This window comes from Rhincodon typus, chromosome 5 (assembly GCF_021869965.1).
Source record: "Rhincodon typus isolate 14 chromosome 5, sRhiTyp1.1, whole genome shotgun sequence".
In the NCBI taxonomy this organism is placed as follows: Eukaryota; Metazoa; Chordata; class Chondrichthyes; order Orectolobiformes; family Rhincodontidae; genus Rhincodon; species Rhincodon typus.
In genome coordinates this window covers 51672790-51689951 of record NC_063336.1, presented here as the reverse complement: position 1 = coordinate 51689951, position 17162 = coordinate 51672790, and the positions used below count along the sequence as shown (strand labels likewise).

The 17162-nt window shown below is 41.6% G+C and overlaps 1 protein-coding gene across 1 annotated transcript in view; it reads right to left on the bottom strand.

The window, feature by feature from the left end:
* Positions 1-17162, bottom strand: part of frk (fyn-related Src family tyrosine kinase) — a 113020-nt gene that overhangs the window by 31004 nt on the left and 64854 nt on the right. Inside the window, exon 2 of the mRNA XM_020519916.2 lies at positions 14185-14306. Coding sequence (XP_020375505.1) covers positions 14185-14306 — 122 coding nt within the window. The remainder of the gene's footprint in view (positions 1-14184; positions 14307-17162) is intronic.

The following is a 17162-nucleotide window of genomic DNA, read 5'->3' as shown; positions in this document are numbered from 1 at the left end:
TTCGCAACAAACAACTGCACCTCCCAGTCGCGAACCATTTCAACTCCCCCTCCCATTCCTCAGACGACATGTCCATCCTGGGCCTCCTGCAGTGCCACAACGATGCCACCCGAAGGTTGCAGGAACAGCAACTCATATTCCGCTTGGGAACCCTGCAGCCCAATGGTATCAATGTGGATTTCACAAGTTTCAAAATCTCCCCTCCCCCCACCGCATCCCAAAACCAGTCCAGCTCGTCCCTGCCTCCCTAACCTGTTCTTCCTCCTCCCACCTCAAGCCGCATCTCCATCTCCTACCGACCAACCTCATCCCGCCCCCTTGACCTGTCCGTCCTCCCTGGACTGACCTATCCCCTTCCTAACTCCCTACCTACACTCACCTTTCCTGGCCCCATCCCCGCCTCTTCGACCTGTTTGTTTCCTCTCCACCTATCCTCTCCTCTATCCCTCTTCTATCCGCCTCCCACTCTCTCCCTATTTATTTCAAAACCCCCTTCCCCTCCCCCTTTTCTGATGAAGGCTCTAGGCCCGAAACGTCAGCCTCTCTGCTCCTATGATGCTGCTTGGCCTGCTGTGTTCATCCAGCCCTGCACCTTGTTGTCTCAACTGTTTGACAGAACTCTTTTTGAACGGTGTTTATTTGGATAAACGGTGTTGGCATAGCTTAAAAGGATAAAGTATGACTCCAATCAATAGAGAGTTTGTCCCGATATCAGTTTTTTGCTCGGGCTCCTGGGCGCCAAACTCAATCCAATGTGGCCTTGAAGTTTAAAGCTGTCTTTCTCACCTCACCTTTGGAGTTCAGCTTTTCTGAAGATATTTGAACCCAGGATGTAATGAGTAGCCCTGGCAAAACCCAAACTGAGTATCATTGATCAGGTTATTGCTAAGCAAGCACTGTTGGTAGCACTGCTGTTGATCGAGTGTAGACTAATGTGGCGTTAATTGGCTGGGTTGGATTTTACACTTTTTGTGTACAGGACATACCTGGGCAATTTTTCACCATGTCAGGTAGATGCCAAAAATGCGGCTGTACTAGAACAGCTTGGTTATGCATGTGGCAAGTTCTGAAACGCATGCCTTCAATACTACTGTCTCTCAATTCACATTACTAAGGCAGGCTCTTTTATTTATTTTATGCTATTGTTGTTTGTGGCCTCTTGCTGTTTTCAAGTTCACTGCAACACTCACCAATGCTACCCCAGTGACTACATTTCAAACGTCTTCTGTCGGCTCAACTATATAAAACATATTTTGAGATCTTGAAAGGCACTAAATGAATGCAAATTATTTAGTTATATTGTAACTATAAAGTTTGTGATTTCTTTCTGTTTCGTCTTGTGTCAAGAATGCCCACAAAAGATAAAGGTTCTGTGCAATGTTCACCAGATGTCAATCCTGAAATTATGATCCTTTGATAAAACTATCTGCTTTGTTTTATCAGATACATTAGGCAATACTTCTGAAGGATATAAAGGAGCTTAGACTTTAAGGTTAGCATTGTCTATGTTTATAGAGGAGTTGTTGCAAATAAAACCATGGCCTATCAACGGTTGTTCTTATAGTGTGAAATGTTGAAAAGAAACAAATAATACAGACATAAGAAAAGTAAGAATTGTTTCATAAGTGTGATTAATGTTCAAGTGAACAAAACCACTGTGTCTTACACAAAGGAAATGAATTTCCCCATCATTCATTTTTGTTCTCCAAGCTATCATTATGAATATTGTTACTTCATCATCTCATTGTTATCAATTTTCTGGCTTACTTTCTCCACATAGCAAAAACATTATATATTACTACATTACTTGTATATTTGAAAAGAATCACAATATCATCAACAATGCATTAAAATGTATGGATAATTCATGTCTAATGCATTTGGGAATTGTATACAAGGCAGACAAATGTGCACATAGAAAGACATATTTATGATGTTGCCTTTCATGCTACACATAAATGACCTGAGCTTGATTTGATAGGAATACAATATTCAAGTTTGTGGATGATATCAAACTCAGCAGCATTGTAAATAGTGAGTTCAATAGCAGTAGACTTCAGGAGGACATAAATAGAATAAACATGTGAAATGGGCAGACACAAAGTAAATACAATTTAATGCAAATAAGTGTGGTGATGTATTTTTGGAGAAACAATCTTGAGAACCAGCATCATAGAGCTAGTACATTTTCTTGGAATGGAAGGTGATAAATGAATGCGAATTATTTATCAAAATGTCAAACAGATTGTGGTTGCTTTCGACTGTGATGTGTGTCAAGCATCCATAGGGATAGAGGGATAGAGTTACAAGTTCACCACAAAGCTATAATCCTCGTATGAAGTTTCTGCTCTGGCCCATTGGAATCAGTAGGGAAATGTCCCAGTGACAGGGATGCATATTCACAAATTCTTCGAAGTGACAGGAATTCTCTGTATAATTCTACTCACTGGTTTAGGAGTATGTTAAGTTCTTGGTGAGACCTTTGGAGCAAAATTACTAAAATAATGGCAGGGATGAGGACGTTCATCTCTCTAGAAAGACTGAAGACACTGTGTTTGTTCTCCTGAGTCCAGATAAAGTTAAGAGAACATCAAATGGACATAGAGGTATTCAAAAGAATCAAGGCTTTTCATAAAGCAAGCAAAGGGATTTTGTTTCTTCTGGCAAGTGAGATGGTAATAATAGATTATAAATGTAAATTTAAAGGCCTCAGCACTAGAAGATACATGAAGAGGAATTTCTTCACTCTGAGATTTGTAATAATCTGAAACGTTATCTGAAAGTGAGATGGAATCAGACCCCATAGGAAATTTGAAAAAGCCAGCAGACATTTATTTAAGAAAGACTATTTTACAGGGTTATGACTGAAACCTATGCATGTGGCAAAATTGGAGAGCACTTTCAAAAAGCTGGTGTAGGAAGGTTAGGTTGAATGTTCCCTTCTGGCTGGGAGATTCTATGAAATTTTTCCTTTGCCAATATTAATGACTCTGCATGTAAAATAAACCTCTCAAAAATATCCAAATAAATAAAATGAATGCTTGCACATGCTGAAATTTTGAAGTATGCCAGAAACTAGTTTTGAAAGAGAGGGTTTAACCTTTTTAACAGACACATCTTTGCTAGAACAGTAAAATAAACAGAGCTTTGATATTATACACAAATACAACATTCCATACTATGTTGTGCGACCTCACTAAATATAAGCAATGCAGTGGAATTTCAGATTCATGTCACTAACATAATGAATTTCAAACATTCAGTGCTAGCATGAACCATGAGGAAAACATTTGTGGGCCAAGTGGGTGGTAGAAAGGAGGTCTTGTGGCACAGTGGGTAGGATTTTTACCTCTGAGCCATAAGCTTTGAGTTTGAGTCCCAATCCAGGAATTGATGGCCAAGTATTATATCTTCGTAATGCAGGCAAACAGATTGAATATCAATCTGGAATTCCTTCCAACAAATACCAAATGGTAAGAGAAGGAGAGATTCCTGGTCAACCATGTAATGGAAAGAAAATTGGACCCTCTTCCATCACTATCCATAGCTCCAGATTACAACAGGCATTTACAATTCAGCCTGACTTATGACTCTGACTGACTTGGGGGTTTGGTTGGTTCATTTAGCTGGACAGCTACCATAGATCAGATTAGTGCTAAAGACACAGGGTTTCAGGGATCCCTGTTCCAGATGGGTGAGATTTCAGATCCTGCTTGCTTGTTCTATCCATGGAAGAGCTATAGGTTGGATCTGCCTTTGGACAGTGAACTGACGTTAAAAATAAGATAATAAAACAAAAGCAGAATAAAAATATCATGGGGTATTTACGACATAGGACCAACTAGTCATTGTATCTTCTTAAAATCTGTGCCTAATATCATCTAGCAACCAAACTCAGTCAGCGGACAAAAAAGTCAAATTCTCTTGGTCATTCATTTGGACAAATAACATAACACTAAAATCTCAATAGAAATGATAATTCCAGGAGAACAGGTACACAGCGACTACCGAAGTGTCACTGAACCTAAGTTTTGTTTCAGTGACCAGTATGAGCTAGTTGAAAAATATAGGTGTCTACCCAACCAACTGCAACAGAAACCCATCTGGTTGTGGGTCTTCTGATCAGATATCTGAACATGAAATCCTGCTTTGGCCTTCCAAGTATGTTGAATCATTTCAGCATATCAATCAGCATGTGTGAAAAAGCTAAAGAGCAGAAACAGCAGGCAACAGACAGTGCTAAGCAAACCCACAAACAACAGTACTGCTCTCCCATCAAATCCAGTCATGAATGGTGGTGGCCAGGAGGACAAGGAGATGTCACAACACTGGTGGATGAACTGCACTATTAATCAAGCCCTACAAGCTTTCCAAAGTGTAAACGTTTTACTTAATCATCAAAGTGGTCAGCATATTTCTCTTTATTTCTTATTTAGAATAAAAGAGGTTTTTTTCAGTAAACTCAAAGATAACTTGTTTATTGTAAGCAACCTTATTCCTGAAAGAACTGGTTAAACTGGTTATCATCTGAACTACCACTAGGAATTAAAGTACATTTCCTTAATATCAAATAGGTACATAATGACACAATAGATAAGATAATGCAATTGTGTAGTTATTAGATGGAAAACACCGTGGAGGGGCCAAGAGTCCAAACTCAAAGAATAAAAGAAAGGAAAGACTGTTCATGGTCCAATTGACTATATAAATCAATGACATCTGCAAATAAGACTTTAGTTTAGATGATAGTCAGTTAGAAATCCTGATACTTGACTTGAGCAGGTTTTTTACAATATACATATGAACAAGGAACATAAGTAGGCCATTCGGCCCTTCAAATCTGCTCCACCATTCAATAAGGTCATGGCTGATCTGATTTTACCCTTAACCTTACGTTCCTGCAACACAGAATAATCTTGCATCCCTCTCGTAATCAAGAATCTATCTACTTCTGCCTTAAAAATATTTTAAGGTTCTGCACTCACTGCCATTCCAAAAACTCTCAACACTCCAAGAAAAAAAGTTCTCACCTGTTTTAAATGGGCAACCACTTATTTTTAAACAATGACCCGTAATTTTTGAATTTCCCACAAGAGGAAACATCCCTGCCACATCCACCCAGTCAAGTTGCATCAGGATTTATAAGTTTAATTTAAATCACTTCCGACGCTTCTAAACTCCAGAGGATATAGGCCCAACTCGACTAGCCTTTCATCACAATGCAATCCATTCATTCCAAGTTTTACTCTAGGAAACATTCTCTGAATTGCTTCTAACATCTTATCATCTTCATCAAGTAAGTGACCAGTACTGAACACAGTATTCCAGATGTGGTCTCACCAATGCCCTGTATAACGGAAACATTGCATTCAATTCCTCTCACAATAAAACATAACATTCTATTAACTTTCCAGATTACTTGTTGTACCTACATACTAACTTACTGTGACTCATGCACTAGGAAACCTGGATCTCTCTCTGCATCTCATGGCACTCCACCTCTCACCATTTAGATAATATGCTTCTTTTTTATTTTTTCAACAAAATGGACAGTGTCACAGTTTCCCACATTGTATTGTATTTGCCAGCTATTTGCACACTCACCCATCTATATAACTTTGTATGCTCCTTTTGTGCTCTTCACAATTCACTTTTCTTCCTATCTTTGTGTCATCAATATTTAAGCCAAGAGAGCTCCTTGCTTAGTGGAAAGTGATAGTGGAAAGCCAGTATACCTATACACAAAACCGGCGTGAAATATTCAGAACCATTGTCACCCAAAAGTGCAAGGTGGGTGGTCAGTCTCAGCTTCCTCCTGAGGTCATAGCTGCCAGCCAATTCAATTCAGGCCACCAGACAGTCCAGAAGGAACAGGCAAGTCATGCAGGAGACTCCTGGGGTCCTGCTCACTACCAGTATTCATTTTAAAAGCTGATGATGGCGCTGAAACCATGGAGAGGTGCAGTTAGAGTCAAGTTTCTGGCACCACAAGCGCTTGACTGTGTGAGGGTGAGACGAAGAAAGTAAGAGCAATAGTGACAGGGGAGTCTCATGTCAGTGGAAGGGAAACTGTTGGAGAAAATTCTGAAGGAGAGAATGAATATCTGTTTGGAATAGCATGAGTTAATTAGGGAGAGTCAGTATGGCTTTGTCAAAGGGAGGTCATGCCTAACAAATATGTTAGAATTTTTCAAAAACGTGATCAAGTATGTGGATGAGGGAAGTTCGCTTGACGTGGTTTAAATGAACTTTAGCAAAGTTGTTGACAAGTTACCATGTGGGAGACTGATTAAGAAGATTAAAACATATGGAATTCAGGGAAACTTGGCAAGATGGATCAGAAACTAGCTTAGCAATAGGACACAAAGGTAGTGGTAGAAGGCTGTTCGGGTGACAGGAGGCTGGTGTTCAGTACTTGGCCTGTTATTGTTTGTTATATACATGAATGATATAGATGTAAATGTAGGGGCAATGTTACGCAACTTTGCCGATGACACCAAGATTGGTAGGATGGTTAATAGTGAAGAAGATGGTTGTAGGTCATAGGAAGACAATGGATGGGTTGGTCAGATGGGCAGAGCAGTGGTGAATAGTATTTAACCATGATAAGTGCAACATGATGCATTTTGAAAGAAGAAGCAAGGTGAGGGAGTATTTAATGAACGGCAGGACGCTAGGTAGCTCAGTACAATAGAGGGATCTTGGGCTAATTATCCCTGAAGTCAGCAGAGAACATGAATAGAATAGTTAAGAAGGCATACGGTCACTTGAGGTACAGAGTAAAAGAGCAAGGAGGTAATGCTGGAGTTCTACAGAATATTGGTCAGGCCTCAGCTGGAGTACTGTATACAGTTCTGGTAACCCCAGAACAGGAAGGATGTGGTAGCATTAGAAGGGGTACAGAGGAGGTTCACCAGGATGTTGCCTGGGAAAGAGCAATTGAGCTATAAGGAGAGATCAAATAGACTTGGATTGTTTTCTCTAGAACTAAGAAGGCTGAGGGGGGACATGATTGAAGTGTATAAGATTATGAGGGGTATGAACAGGGTGAATAGTGAACAGCTGTTCCCCTTGGTTGAGGGGGTCAATCACTAGGGGTTATAGTTTTAGGGTAAGGGGCAGAAAATTCAGAGGGTATTTGAGAAAAAAAAAATATTTTTTCACTCAGAAGGTGGTAGAAATCTGGAATGCACTGCCTGGGAAGGGAGTGGAGGCTGGAAACCTTACAACCTTTAAAACATATTTGGATAACACTTGAAATATCATAGCATTCTTGGATACGGGACAAGTGCAGGAAACTGGGATTAGCACACCTTTAGAAGTAGTTATTGTTGATGCAGTCTTGAAGGGTCTTTTCCGCACTGTATGACTCTATGACCTAAAACAGCTAGAGAGAGGTGGACCCTCTGCTTCTGAAACAGCATGAGAGAGCATGGGAACAGCAGCATCATAAAGCATACAAGAAAGTGCGAGGCTAGCAACTTCATAATGAGGAAGAAAAGGATTAGAGTTATCAGTTTCTCAAATAGAGTGGAGCACCAAGTTATAAAGAGAAGAGTGGACCTGCATGAGAAGGGCAGCAACAACGGGAGATTAAAACCAGTGGCAGACAGCCTATTTCTGGGATTGGTGCATGTTAGTTCTGAGCCTCTTTTTATCAGGCAAGTGGTTTAAATCAGGAAATATTAACACCCATACTTAACATCCAAATTAATTGATCAAAGGAGATTCAGGGCAGGTGATGTGCTGCAGCTGTAGTATATGGGAGCGGGTGGACATTGGTGTGAATAAGCACAACTGAATCAAGAGTTGACCGCTCGAGGAATGACTGATGAGCTAAAGTACAAGCTGCAGAAATAGTGACACATCAGAGTGGGTGAGAGGCATCTGGGCACTGACAGTACCCAAGGTTACCCTCATCCTGATGGCCACCTTTGTGTGTATGGCTGCATCAAGCTGTGCATAGACCCTCAGTACGCAAACACCAATTGTCACAACATACTGAGATTCTACTCATCCCCGGAGTTGCAAAGGACTGGCCTTGTTGCCGCAGAATGCTCCAAGCAATTGGAGATTCCATATCACCTGTCCTTCGTGGAGGAATGTGCAAAGAAAAACACCTTTGACCACTAGTCCCTCAGGAAGTGGTCAGCATGTAGCATCCTCGAGACCCCGCAAGAAAAGCAGAGGGTGAATCCGGTCATTTGGTCATGGAGTCATTGAGACATACAGTACGGTCCAACTCATCCATGCTAACCAGATATCCTATATAAATCTAGTCCCATTTGCCCGCATTTGGCCCACATCCATCTAAACCCTTCCTATTTATACACCCATCCAGATACCTTTTAAATGTTATAAACGTACCAGCCTCCACCACTTCCTCTGGCAGCTCATTCCATATACGCACCGCCCTCTGCATGAAAGGTTACCCTTTATGTCCCTTTTGCCCCTCTCACCCTAAACCTACCAGAGAGTTTTGGAGTTCCCCACCCCGGGGAAAAGACCTTGGTTATATATCCTATCCATGCCCCTCATGATTTCATAAACCTCTATAAGGTCATCCCTCAGCCTCCGACGCTCCAGGGAAAATAGCCCCAGCCTATTCAGCCTCTCCCTATAGCCGTTATGCCCTGATGCACCCAGTTTATGCTTTGTTTCCCCAATATAGAGGAGACACATTGTGAGCAGTGAGTGCAGTAGACTAGATTGTGGGAAGTGCAGGTAAAGTGCTGCTTCACCTGGAAGGTATGTTTGGGCTGTTGGATACTGAGAAGGGAGGAAGTAAATGGGCAGGTGTTACACCTTCACCAGTTGCAGGGGAAGATGCCGTGGGGCTGTGGGGGGTGAAGGAAGTGTGGACCAGGGTGCCCCTGAGGGAGCGGTCCCTGTGGAAGGCGGACAAGGGAGGGGAGGGGAATATGTGTCTGGTGGTGACATCTCGCAGGACGTGGTGGAAATGGCGCCTGATGATCTTCTAGATGTGATGCTGGTAGGATGGTAGGTAAGGACAAGGGGACTCTATTGCTGTTTTGGGAGGGAAGAGAGGGGGTGAGGGGGAAGTGCGGGAGATAGATCGGACCCCATTGAGGGCCCTGTCGACAACGGTGCTGGGGAATCCTCATTTGAGGGAGAAGGTGGACATTTCACATGCTCCCTTGTCGAAGTTGGCCTCATTGGAACATATGCAACGGAGACAGAGGAACTGGGAGAATGGAATGGGGTCTTTACAGGAAGGTGGGTGCAAGGATCTATGGCCCAGGTAGCTTTTCCAGCAACTTCTGTTTTTGTTTCTGATAAGGAGGATAGCATCAATCTTCAAAAGAATGTGAGTTAGTGGCATGGACTAATAAGGTGCAGATTAAATTTAATGCTGAGTTCTGTAAATGAAAATACAAACAAAGTGTTGGATAAACTCACCATGACTGTCAGCACCTGTGCAGAGAGAAATATGAATGTTTCACATTCAAAAATGACTCCACTTCATCATGTGTCATAAGCTGATTTATCTTTACAAGAGCTCCACAACATGAATATGCAATGAATGAGCCCTCCCTCAATTTTAGGATGACTAAACACATTCTTGTTACCTCTTGTTCACAGAGATGCACACTAATTATAAATTTCAATGAAGATCCTGATCTGTTTTTTTTTTGCCAGCCTCTTGCAACACTATTGTGGCAGTCCAGGAAGGAGAGTGGGTGGTGCTCTGTGTACAGAAGACTGAGTTTTCATTTCTGATTTGGCTTCAAAATGCCTTAGAGCAAGCAGGATACTTATAATATTTTGGTATCGTTGTCCCCAAACCTGGGGTTTCCTGTAAAACTAACTGCAGTATAACCCAACAATCTCATCTCAACTTTCCGTCCCTGAAAGTCAAAGAGTCATGCATCACGGAAATAGGATCTTCAACCTACCTTATCTATGCTGATAAACAGACACTAAACTAGACTAAATAAAAACCGAAAGAACTACAGATGCTGTAAATCAGGAACAAAAATAAAGTTGCTGGAAAAGCTCAGCAGGTCTGGCAGCATCTGTGAAGGAAAAAACAGAGTTAATGTTTCCAGTCCAGTGACTGAAACGTTAACTCTATCTTTTCCCTCACAGATGTTGTCAGACCTGCTGAGCTTTTCCAGCAACTTTGTTTTTGTTCCTAAACTAAACTAATCCTGTTTAGCTGCATTTGGTCCATAGCTTACTATGCCTTGGCATTTTAAGTGCTTATCCAATTGTTTCTTAAATATTGTGAGAGTACCTGCCTCCACCACACTCTCAGGCACCATGTTTCACACTACTATCAGCCTCTGGGTGATAAAAGGTTTTTCTCACATCTCCTCCAAACCACTTATTTCTCACCTTAAACTTATGACACATCCACCATCGGGCAAAGATTCTCATGATCTATCCTATCTATGCCTCTTATAATCTTGTACACCTTAATCAAATCCCCCTTCAGCCTCCTCTGCTCCAGGGAAAACAAACCTAGCCTATCCAGTCTCTCCACACAATTGAGACTTTCCATCCCAGGTAACATCTTGGTGAATCCCTTCTCCCCTCAAGCCTGCAAGAAAAATATAAATTGCCAAAAGCTGAATATTTGAATAAACCATCCCATTTCGTAGAATTGCAACTGAAGAAACAGAACTCAGAATATCAAACTAATTTAGCATACCGAAAGAACTACGGATGTGGGAAATCAGGGACAAAAAGTGAAGTTGCTGGAAATGCTCAGCAGGTCTGGCAGCATCTGCTAAGGAAAACCAGAGTTAATGTTTAGGGTCTGATGAACCTTCCTCAGGACCCAAAACATTAACTCTGATTTTTTTCTTCACAGATGCTGCCAGACCTGCTGGGTTTTACCAGCTACTGCTGTTTTCGTACCCCATAAACTTCAGCTGATGCATCAGTACAGCTCCGTTTTGAACACCACTTGGGGGAAGCATTTAGGCATAAAAGCATAATACTCAATCCTGGTGGGGACTTCACCAGCAGCACTGAGTTGGTCAAATCTTAAAAGACTTTGCTGCTAAACTAGGTCTGCGGCAGGTAGTGAGGGAATCAACAAGATAAAAAAAATATACAAACACATACTCGCCTGCCACAGATGTATCTGTCCATGACACTATCAACTTGAGTAACCACCATATAGTCTGTGTGCAGAAGAATCTTTCACATTGAGGATACTTTCCATTGTGTTGTGTGACCCCCATCGCTGTGCTGAATGGGATAGATTTCATAACATCTAGAAACTCAAGACTGGGCATCCATGAGGGGCTGTGGACTATCAGAGCAGCTGATTGTATTCCAAACAAATATGCAATCTCATGGTTTGGCAAATTCCCCAGTGGAACATTATCATTAGGTCACGGAAATCAACCCTAGTTCAATGGAGAGTACAGGAGGGCATGCCAGGAGGGCATGCCAGGAGGTGCACCACACATACCTAAAAATGAGGGGTCAACCTGATGAAGCAATCAAACAGGACTTCTTGTGCACCAAACAGCATAAGCAGCATGAGATAAATAGAACAAAATTATTTCACAACCAACGATCAAATCTAAGCTCTACAGTCCTGTCACATCCAGTCATCAATGATGGGAGACAAGTCTACAACTCACTGGAAGCTGAGGTTCCACAATCATCTTCATTCTCAGTGGTGGGATAGCCCAGCATGTCAGTGCAAAGAGAACACTGAAGCGTTTGATACAACCTTCAATCAGAACTGCTGAATGGAAGATAGCAAGAACTTCAGATGCTGGAGTCAGAGTCAACCCAGTGTGGAGCTGGAGGAACACAGCAGGCCGGGCAGCATTGGAGAAGCAGGAAAGTCAATGTCTTGGGTTGGGACCCTTCTTCAGCACTGGCGAGGGGAATGAGAGCTGGGAAATAAATACAGGGAGGAGCAGTGAGGCTGGGGGCAGGTAGATGGGATGGTGATACGTGGATACAGGTAGAAGGTGGTGGGGATTGGTCAGTGGGAAGGTGAGGTGGATAGGTGGGAGAGAAGATGAACAGGCAATGTCAGGTCAAGGAGGTGGGGACGAGAGGGAGGTTTGGACATGGGATGAGGCTGGGGGTGGGGAGATTTTAAAGCTGGTGAATTCCATGTTCAGACCATCGGGCTGTAGGCTCCTGAGGTGGAATATGAGGTGCTGCTCCGCCAGTTTCCAGGTGGTGCCATTGTGACACTAGAGAGGCCCAGGATGGACTTGTCACCCAGGGAGTGGGAGGGGGAGTTAAAATGGTTGGTGACCAGAAGGTGTTGTCGATTATCACGTACAGAGCGCAGATGTTCCACAAAATGGACCCTGAATCTGCGCTTGGTCTCACCGATGTAGCGGAGGCCACCCCTCCTCCCTCTATGTATTTCCCAGGTCCCTTTCCCCTCCCCATTTCTGAAGAAGAGTCCCGACCCAAAACATCGACTTCTCTGCTCCTCTGATGCTGCCTGACCTGCTGTGTTCCTCCAGCTCCACACTGTGCTGAATGGATGATCCATCTTGGCCTCCTCCAGCAGTCCCTTGCATTACAGATGCCAGTCTTCAGTTAATTTGATTCACAATCTGTAATATCATGAAACAACTGAAGTCACTGGACACTGCAAAGGCTATGGGACTTGACAATATTCCAGCAATTGGACTGAAAACGTGTGCTCCAGACTTGTCGTGCCCTTAGCCAATTTGTTCCAATATAGTTACAACACTGGCAAGTCACCGAACATGTGGAAAATTTCCCAGATATGTTCTGTATAACAAAAAAAAGGACAAATCCAACCGGCTAATTACCATCCATCATACTACACTCAATCATTACTAAAGTGATGAAAGGAAGTGAAAATAACAACTCTTGACATCAAGGCTGCATTTTGCCGAATGTGATATCAAGGAGCACAAGCAAAATTAATCAGTGAGAATGCTCTCCACAGGCAATCCTCAGGGAAGTGCTCTAGGCCCAATAATCTTCAGCTGCTTGAATCAGAAGTGAAGATGTTGGCCAATGATTGATCAGTGTTCAGCACCATTCGTATCTCCTCAGATACTGATGAAGTCTATGTCAAAATGGAGCAAGACCTGTAGGATATCAAGGCCTGGGCTGGCAAATGGCAAGTCAGGTTCATACTGCTCAACGTCTAAGCAATAACCATCTCTAACAGGAGAGACAATATCTAACTATCTTACTTTGACATTTGATTGTATTATAATCACCGAATTCCCCACTATCAACATCCTTGGGGTTACCATTGACCACAAACTGAACTAGGCTAGCCACATAAATACTGTTGCTTCAAGTACAGGCCAGAAGCTAGGAGTCCTACAGTGAGTAACACACTTCCTGATTCCCCAAAGCCTGTCTAGCATCTACAAGCCACAAGCTAGGAGGGTGATGGAATACTCCTCACTTGTCTGGATGAGTTCAGCTCCAACAACACTCAAGAAACTTGACACCATCCAGGAGAAAGCAGCCTGCTTGATTGGCACCACATCCACATGCATCTGTTCCCTCTTCCATCGATACACAAGAATGATATTGGCACCCAATCAATGTTTCCAGAGGATAAGATGCACCTGCAGAGCACAAGCAGCAAAAGTGACTGGCAGCCATAATGACATCCACCACTGGATTGTGGAACAGCACCATGGTCTGCCAGCAGCTTAACTAAATACAAAATTGCCAACTGAAACATAAAGTGCCTGATCCAGCGCAAGACTATCATCATTTCTGCCTGTACTAAACCCATTAGCTGCACAGACAATTGAGGTTCAGCAGATTATAAATTGAGAATCCCATTCCTGCCCTATGCAATCCATTAGTACGCTCCTCTAGGAGATCATCACATCATTAACTGGAGTGAACTGACTACTGGCTTAGCCCATTCACCTCCCCCTTTCCACATCTTCCAACATACCAGCCTCTATTTGAAAACTCCAGCATATTCAAGAGGCATCAGGACACTGCTGCTTTTTTCAAAGCATGGCCAGTCCTGGTCTCACCATCTTTGGTATTAGAAAGTCCTGACTTAATTGTGAACAAAGGACCACTTCCCATATGCCTCATAAGACAAGGCAGAAAATTCATGAAGACTCTGTTCAGGCTACAGATACAGATTAGAACTGATTTTTTTAGCATCATGGATTAATAGCAAAAGATTTTATTAAGTCACCAAATAACACAGGAATATACCTGAGAGTGAATAGTCACCCAACTTGCTTTCACTTTCTCGGACTATAAAGGAGCCGTTTCCATTTCCAGTCATTAACAATTGTTTCTCTGCATCTATGCGTTTGATCCCGCCAAAGAAATATCTGCAATAAAGGAGAAAAACATTTTTAATATGAGCTGTAGTTTGAAAAAGATTTGGAGAAAGGTTAAGTAAGACTGAAACACCATAAAGAGAAATTGAAGCTTTTAGATATGTTAAACTTTCATTGGACCAAAGTTCTGCTGGCTGGGTCAGCAATTATTGCCCATTTCTAGATGCTCTTGAGAAGGTGGTGGTGAGCCACTTTCTTGAACACTACAGTCCATTTAGTCTGGCTACCTCCACTATGCTGTTAGGTAGGCAGTTTCATGACTTTGACCCCGTGACAGTGACGGAGCATTCATGTATTTCCAAGTCAGGATGGTTAGTGGTTTGAAATGGAACTTGCAGATGATGGTGTTCCAATCTATCTGCTGCTCTTGTACTACTGGATGGAAGTGGTCATAGTTTTAGAAGGTGCTGTCTTTAGAAGGTTTGGTGAATTTCTGAAGTGCATCTTGTAGATGGCACACACTGCTGCTACTGAGTGTAGGTGATGGAGATAATGTATGTTTGTGGATGTAGTGTTTAATGGTAATTCCCATGATGTTGATAATGGGGGATTCAGCAATATTTATGCCATTGAATGTCAAGGAGAAATAGTCAGATGCTCCCTTGTTGGAAATAGTCCTTGCTTAACACTGACATTGCAGGAATGTTAATTGCCTCGCCAGCCTAAACATGGGTTACTGTCCAGGTCTTGCTGTATTTGGACATGGACTGCTTCAGTTTGAGAAGTCATGCACGATGCTGAACATTGGTGATTGCACAACAAACATTCCCACTTCTTATTTTTATGACGAAGGGAAAATCATTGATGAAGCAGCTAAATATTGTTGCGCCTAAGACACTACCCTAATGAATTTCTCCAGAGATATCCTGAATCTGGAGGCGCCTGGCTTCAACAACCACCATGATTTTTCTTTGTGCTAGGTATGACTCCAACCAGTGGAGAGATTTTCCCTGATTCCCACCGAATACGGTTTTGCTCAGGCTCCTTGATACCCCTCACCTCATCAATTCAGTTCTTTTGTCCACTGTTGAAACAGCGTTGTAATGAGGTCAGGAGCTGAGTGGACTTTGTGGAACCCAAACTGAGCATCAATAAGCAGATTATTGCTAACCACATGTTTTTGATGGTAACCACAAGCCAGTTAGTTTAACATCTGTCATTGGGAAAGTGTTAGAATTTATCACAAAGAATGTAATATTGGAGCATTTAGAAAAACATAATTAATCAAGCAGAGTCAAATAACTTCATGAAGGGGATATTATGCCTGACAAATGTACTTACTGGGGGTTAAGGGGTTAACAAACAGAACAGATACAGATGAACCACTAGATGCAATATATTTTGATTTCCATTTTCCATAAAACCCCATCTGGTTCACTAACATAGTCTCGGGAAAGAAATCTACCTTGCTTGCCTATTCTGGCCTACATGTAACACCAGGCCCACAGCAATGTAGTTGACTCTTAACTGTCATCTGAAAATGGACTAGCAAGCCACTCAAGTCAAGGGTAAGTAGGAATTGACAACAAATGCTAGACTTGCCAGCGATAACTACATCACATTAAAGAAAATGTTTGACTTATTCTACAAAGTGACAAGAAGTTAAGATACTGGAGAAATAAGCAATTATCAAGCGTATAGGATCGTACAGCTTATCTCATCAGAAGAAGTTTTGAAACAGATTATTGCATTTTGCTGTTACTACAAAAATGGGTTGCTCTTGCACAGACTCAACAGAATTAAAGGAACTGTAATTGCAATCCTTCGCCAGTGCTAGCAAGTTACAGCAGAAAGGATCAATATTCATTGTTGCATTTTACAGGTCCCTTGCAAAATTGAAAGGGTGTTCAAACCATCTTGTAAAAGTCACTGCTCAATTGATCATATGGACATGACAGCAACAATATTTCCTGTCTGTGAAAACTCAATTAAGCTACATGTTTTTGAACTGATGTAGTCATCAATAAAAAACCGATGCACTAAGTAACATGGATCACAAAGAAAGTGTTGATGCTTTTCATTGCTTTCTCAGTTACAACATTGATAATTTATACAACAGTTAAACAGCAGCCCTGAAGATTCTCACACAGCACACGGAATATGGAATTCCATGGCCACCAACCACTACATTTGCATAATGATTTCTACACAAAGTTAAACACCAGTATTGAAATGTTATCTAAAAAACTTAAATTCAAATTTATTGAGAATAATTGCTTTCAATGCTGCTTAGTTGCTAGTTTTCTATTCTAGCTATTTTACTCAGTTATAGGGACTACTGGAGAACTTTGCAAAATAAACGGCACAAATGGATACCACCATATAACAGAAGGGACTTTGTTTTTTATTGTCAAGAACAGATTAATACGCAGGTCTATGAGGTAACTGTAGAGGTGCAGCTTGGTCATTGGTGAATTACAGTATAATGCATAAATACTAAATTAAAATATCAAATTAACATAATATCGTATTAACAACATTCCAAGGCCCTTCATATAAGCGTTATAAAATAAGACTATATTAGCTTCTTTAAAATACTCATTCAAACCTCCATGTCTGACAATGTTTCTCATCACCTAATATCTCGAAGTAGCTGGTGTCAAATTTTGTTTGGTAACTTCCCTAATTTAGGTTAAGTATGTCAAAAATGCCATAGAAATACTAGTTATATTACTTTATTCTTCATGCGTCTATCTTTCTCTTAGAAACATCTATGCTCTTTCCTCCATTGCTTTTTGTGCTAGTGGGTTCCACATTCTAATTACTCTCTAGCTATCTTTCTTTCCTGAATTTCTATTGAATTCTTTAGTGACTCATGTATATAAATGGCTGCTAATTCTTGTCCCC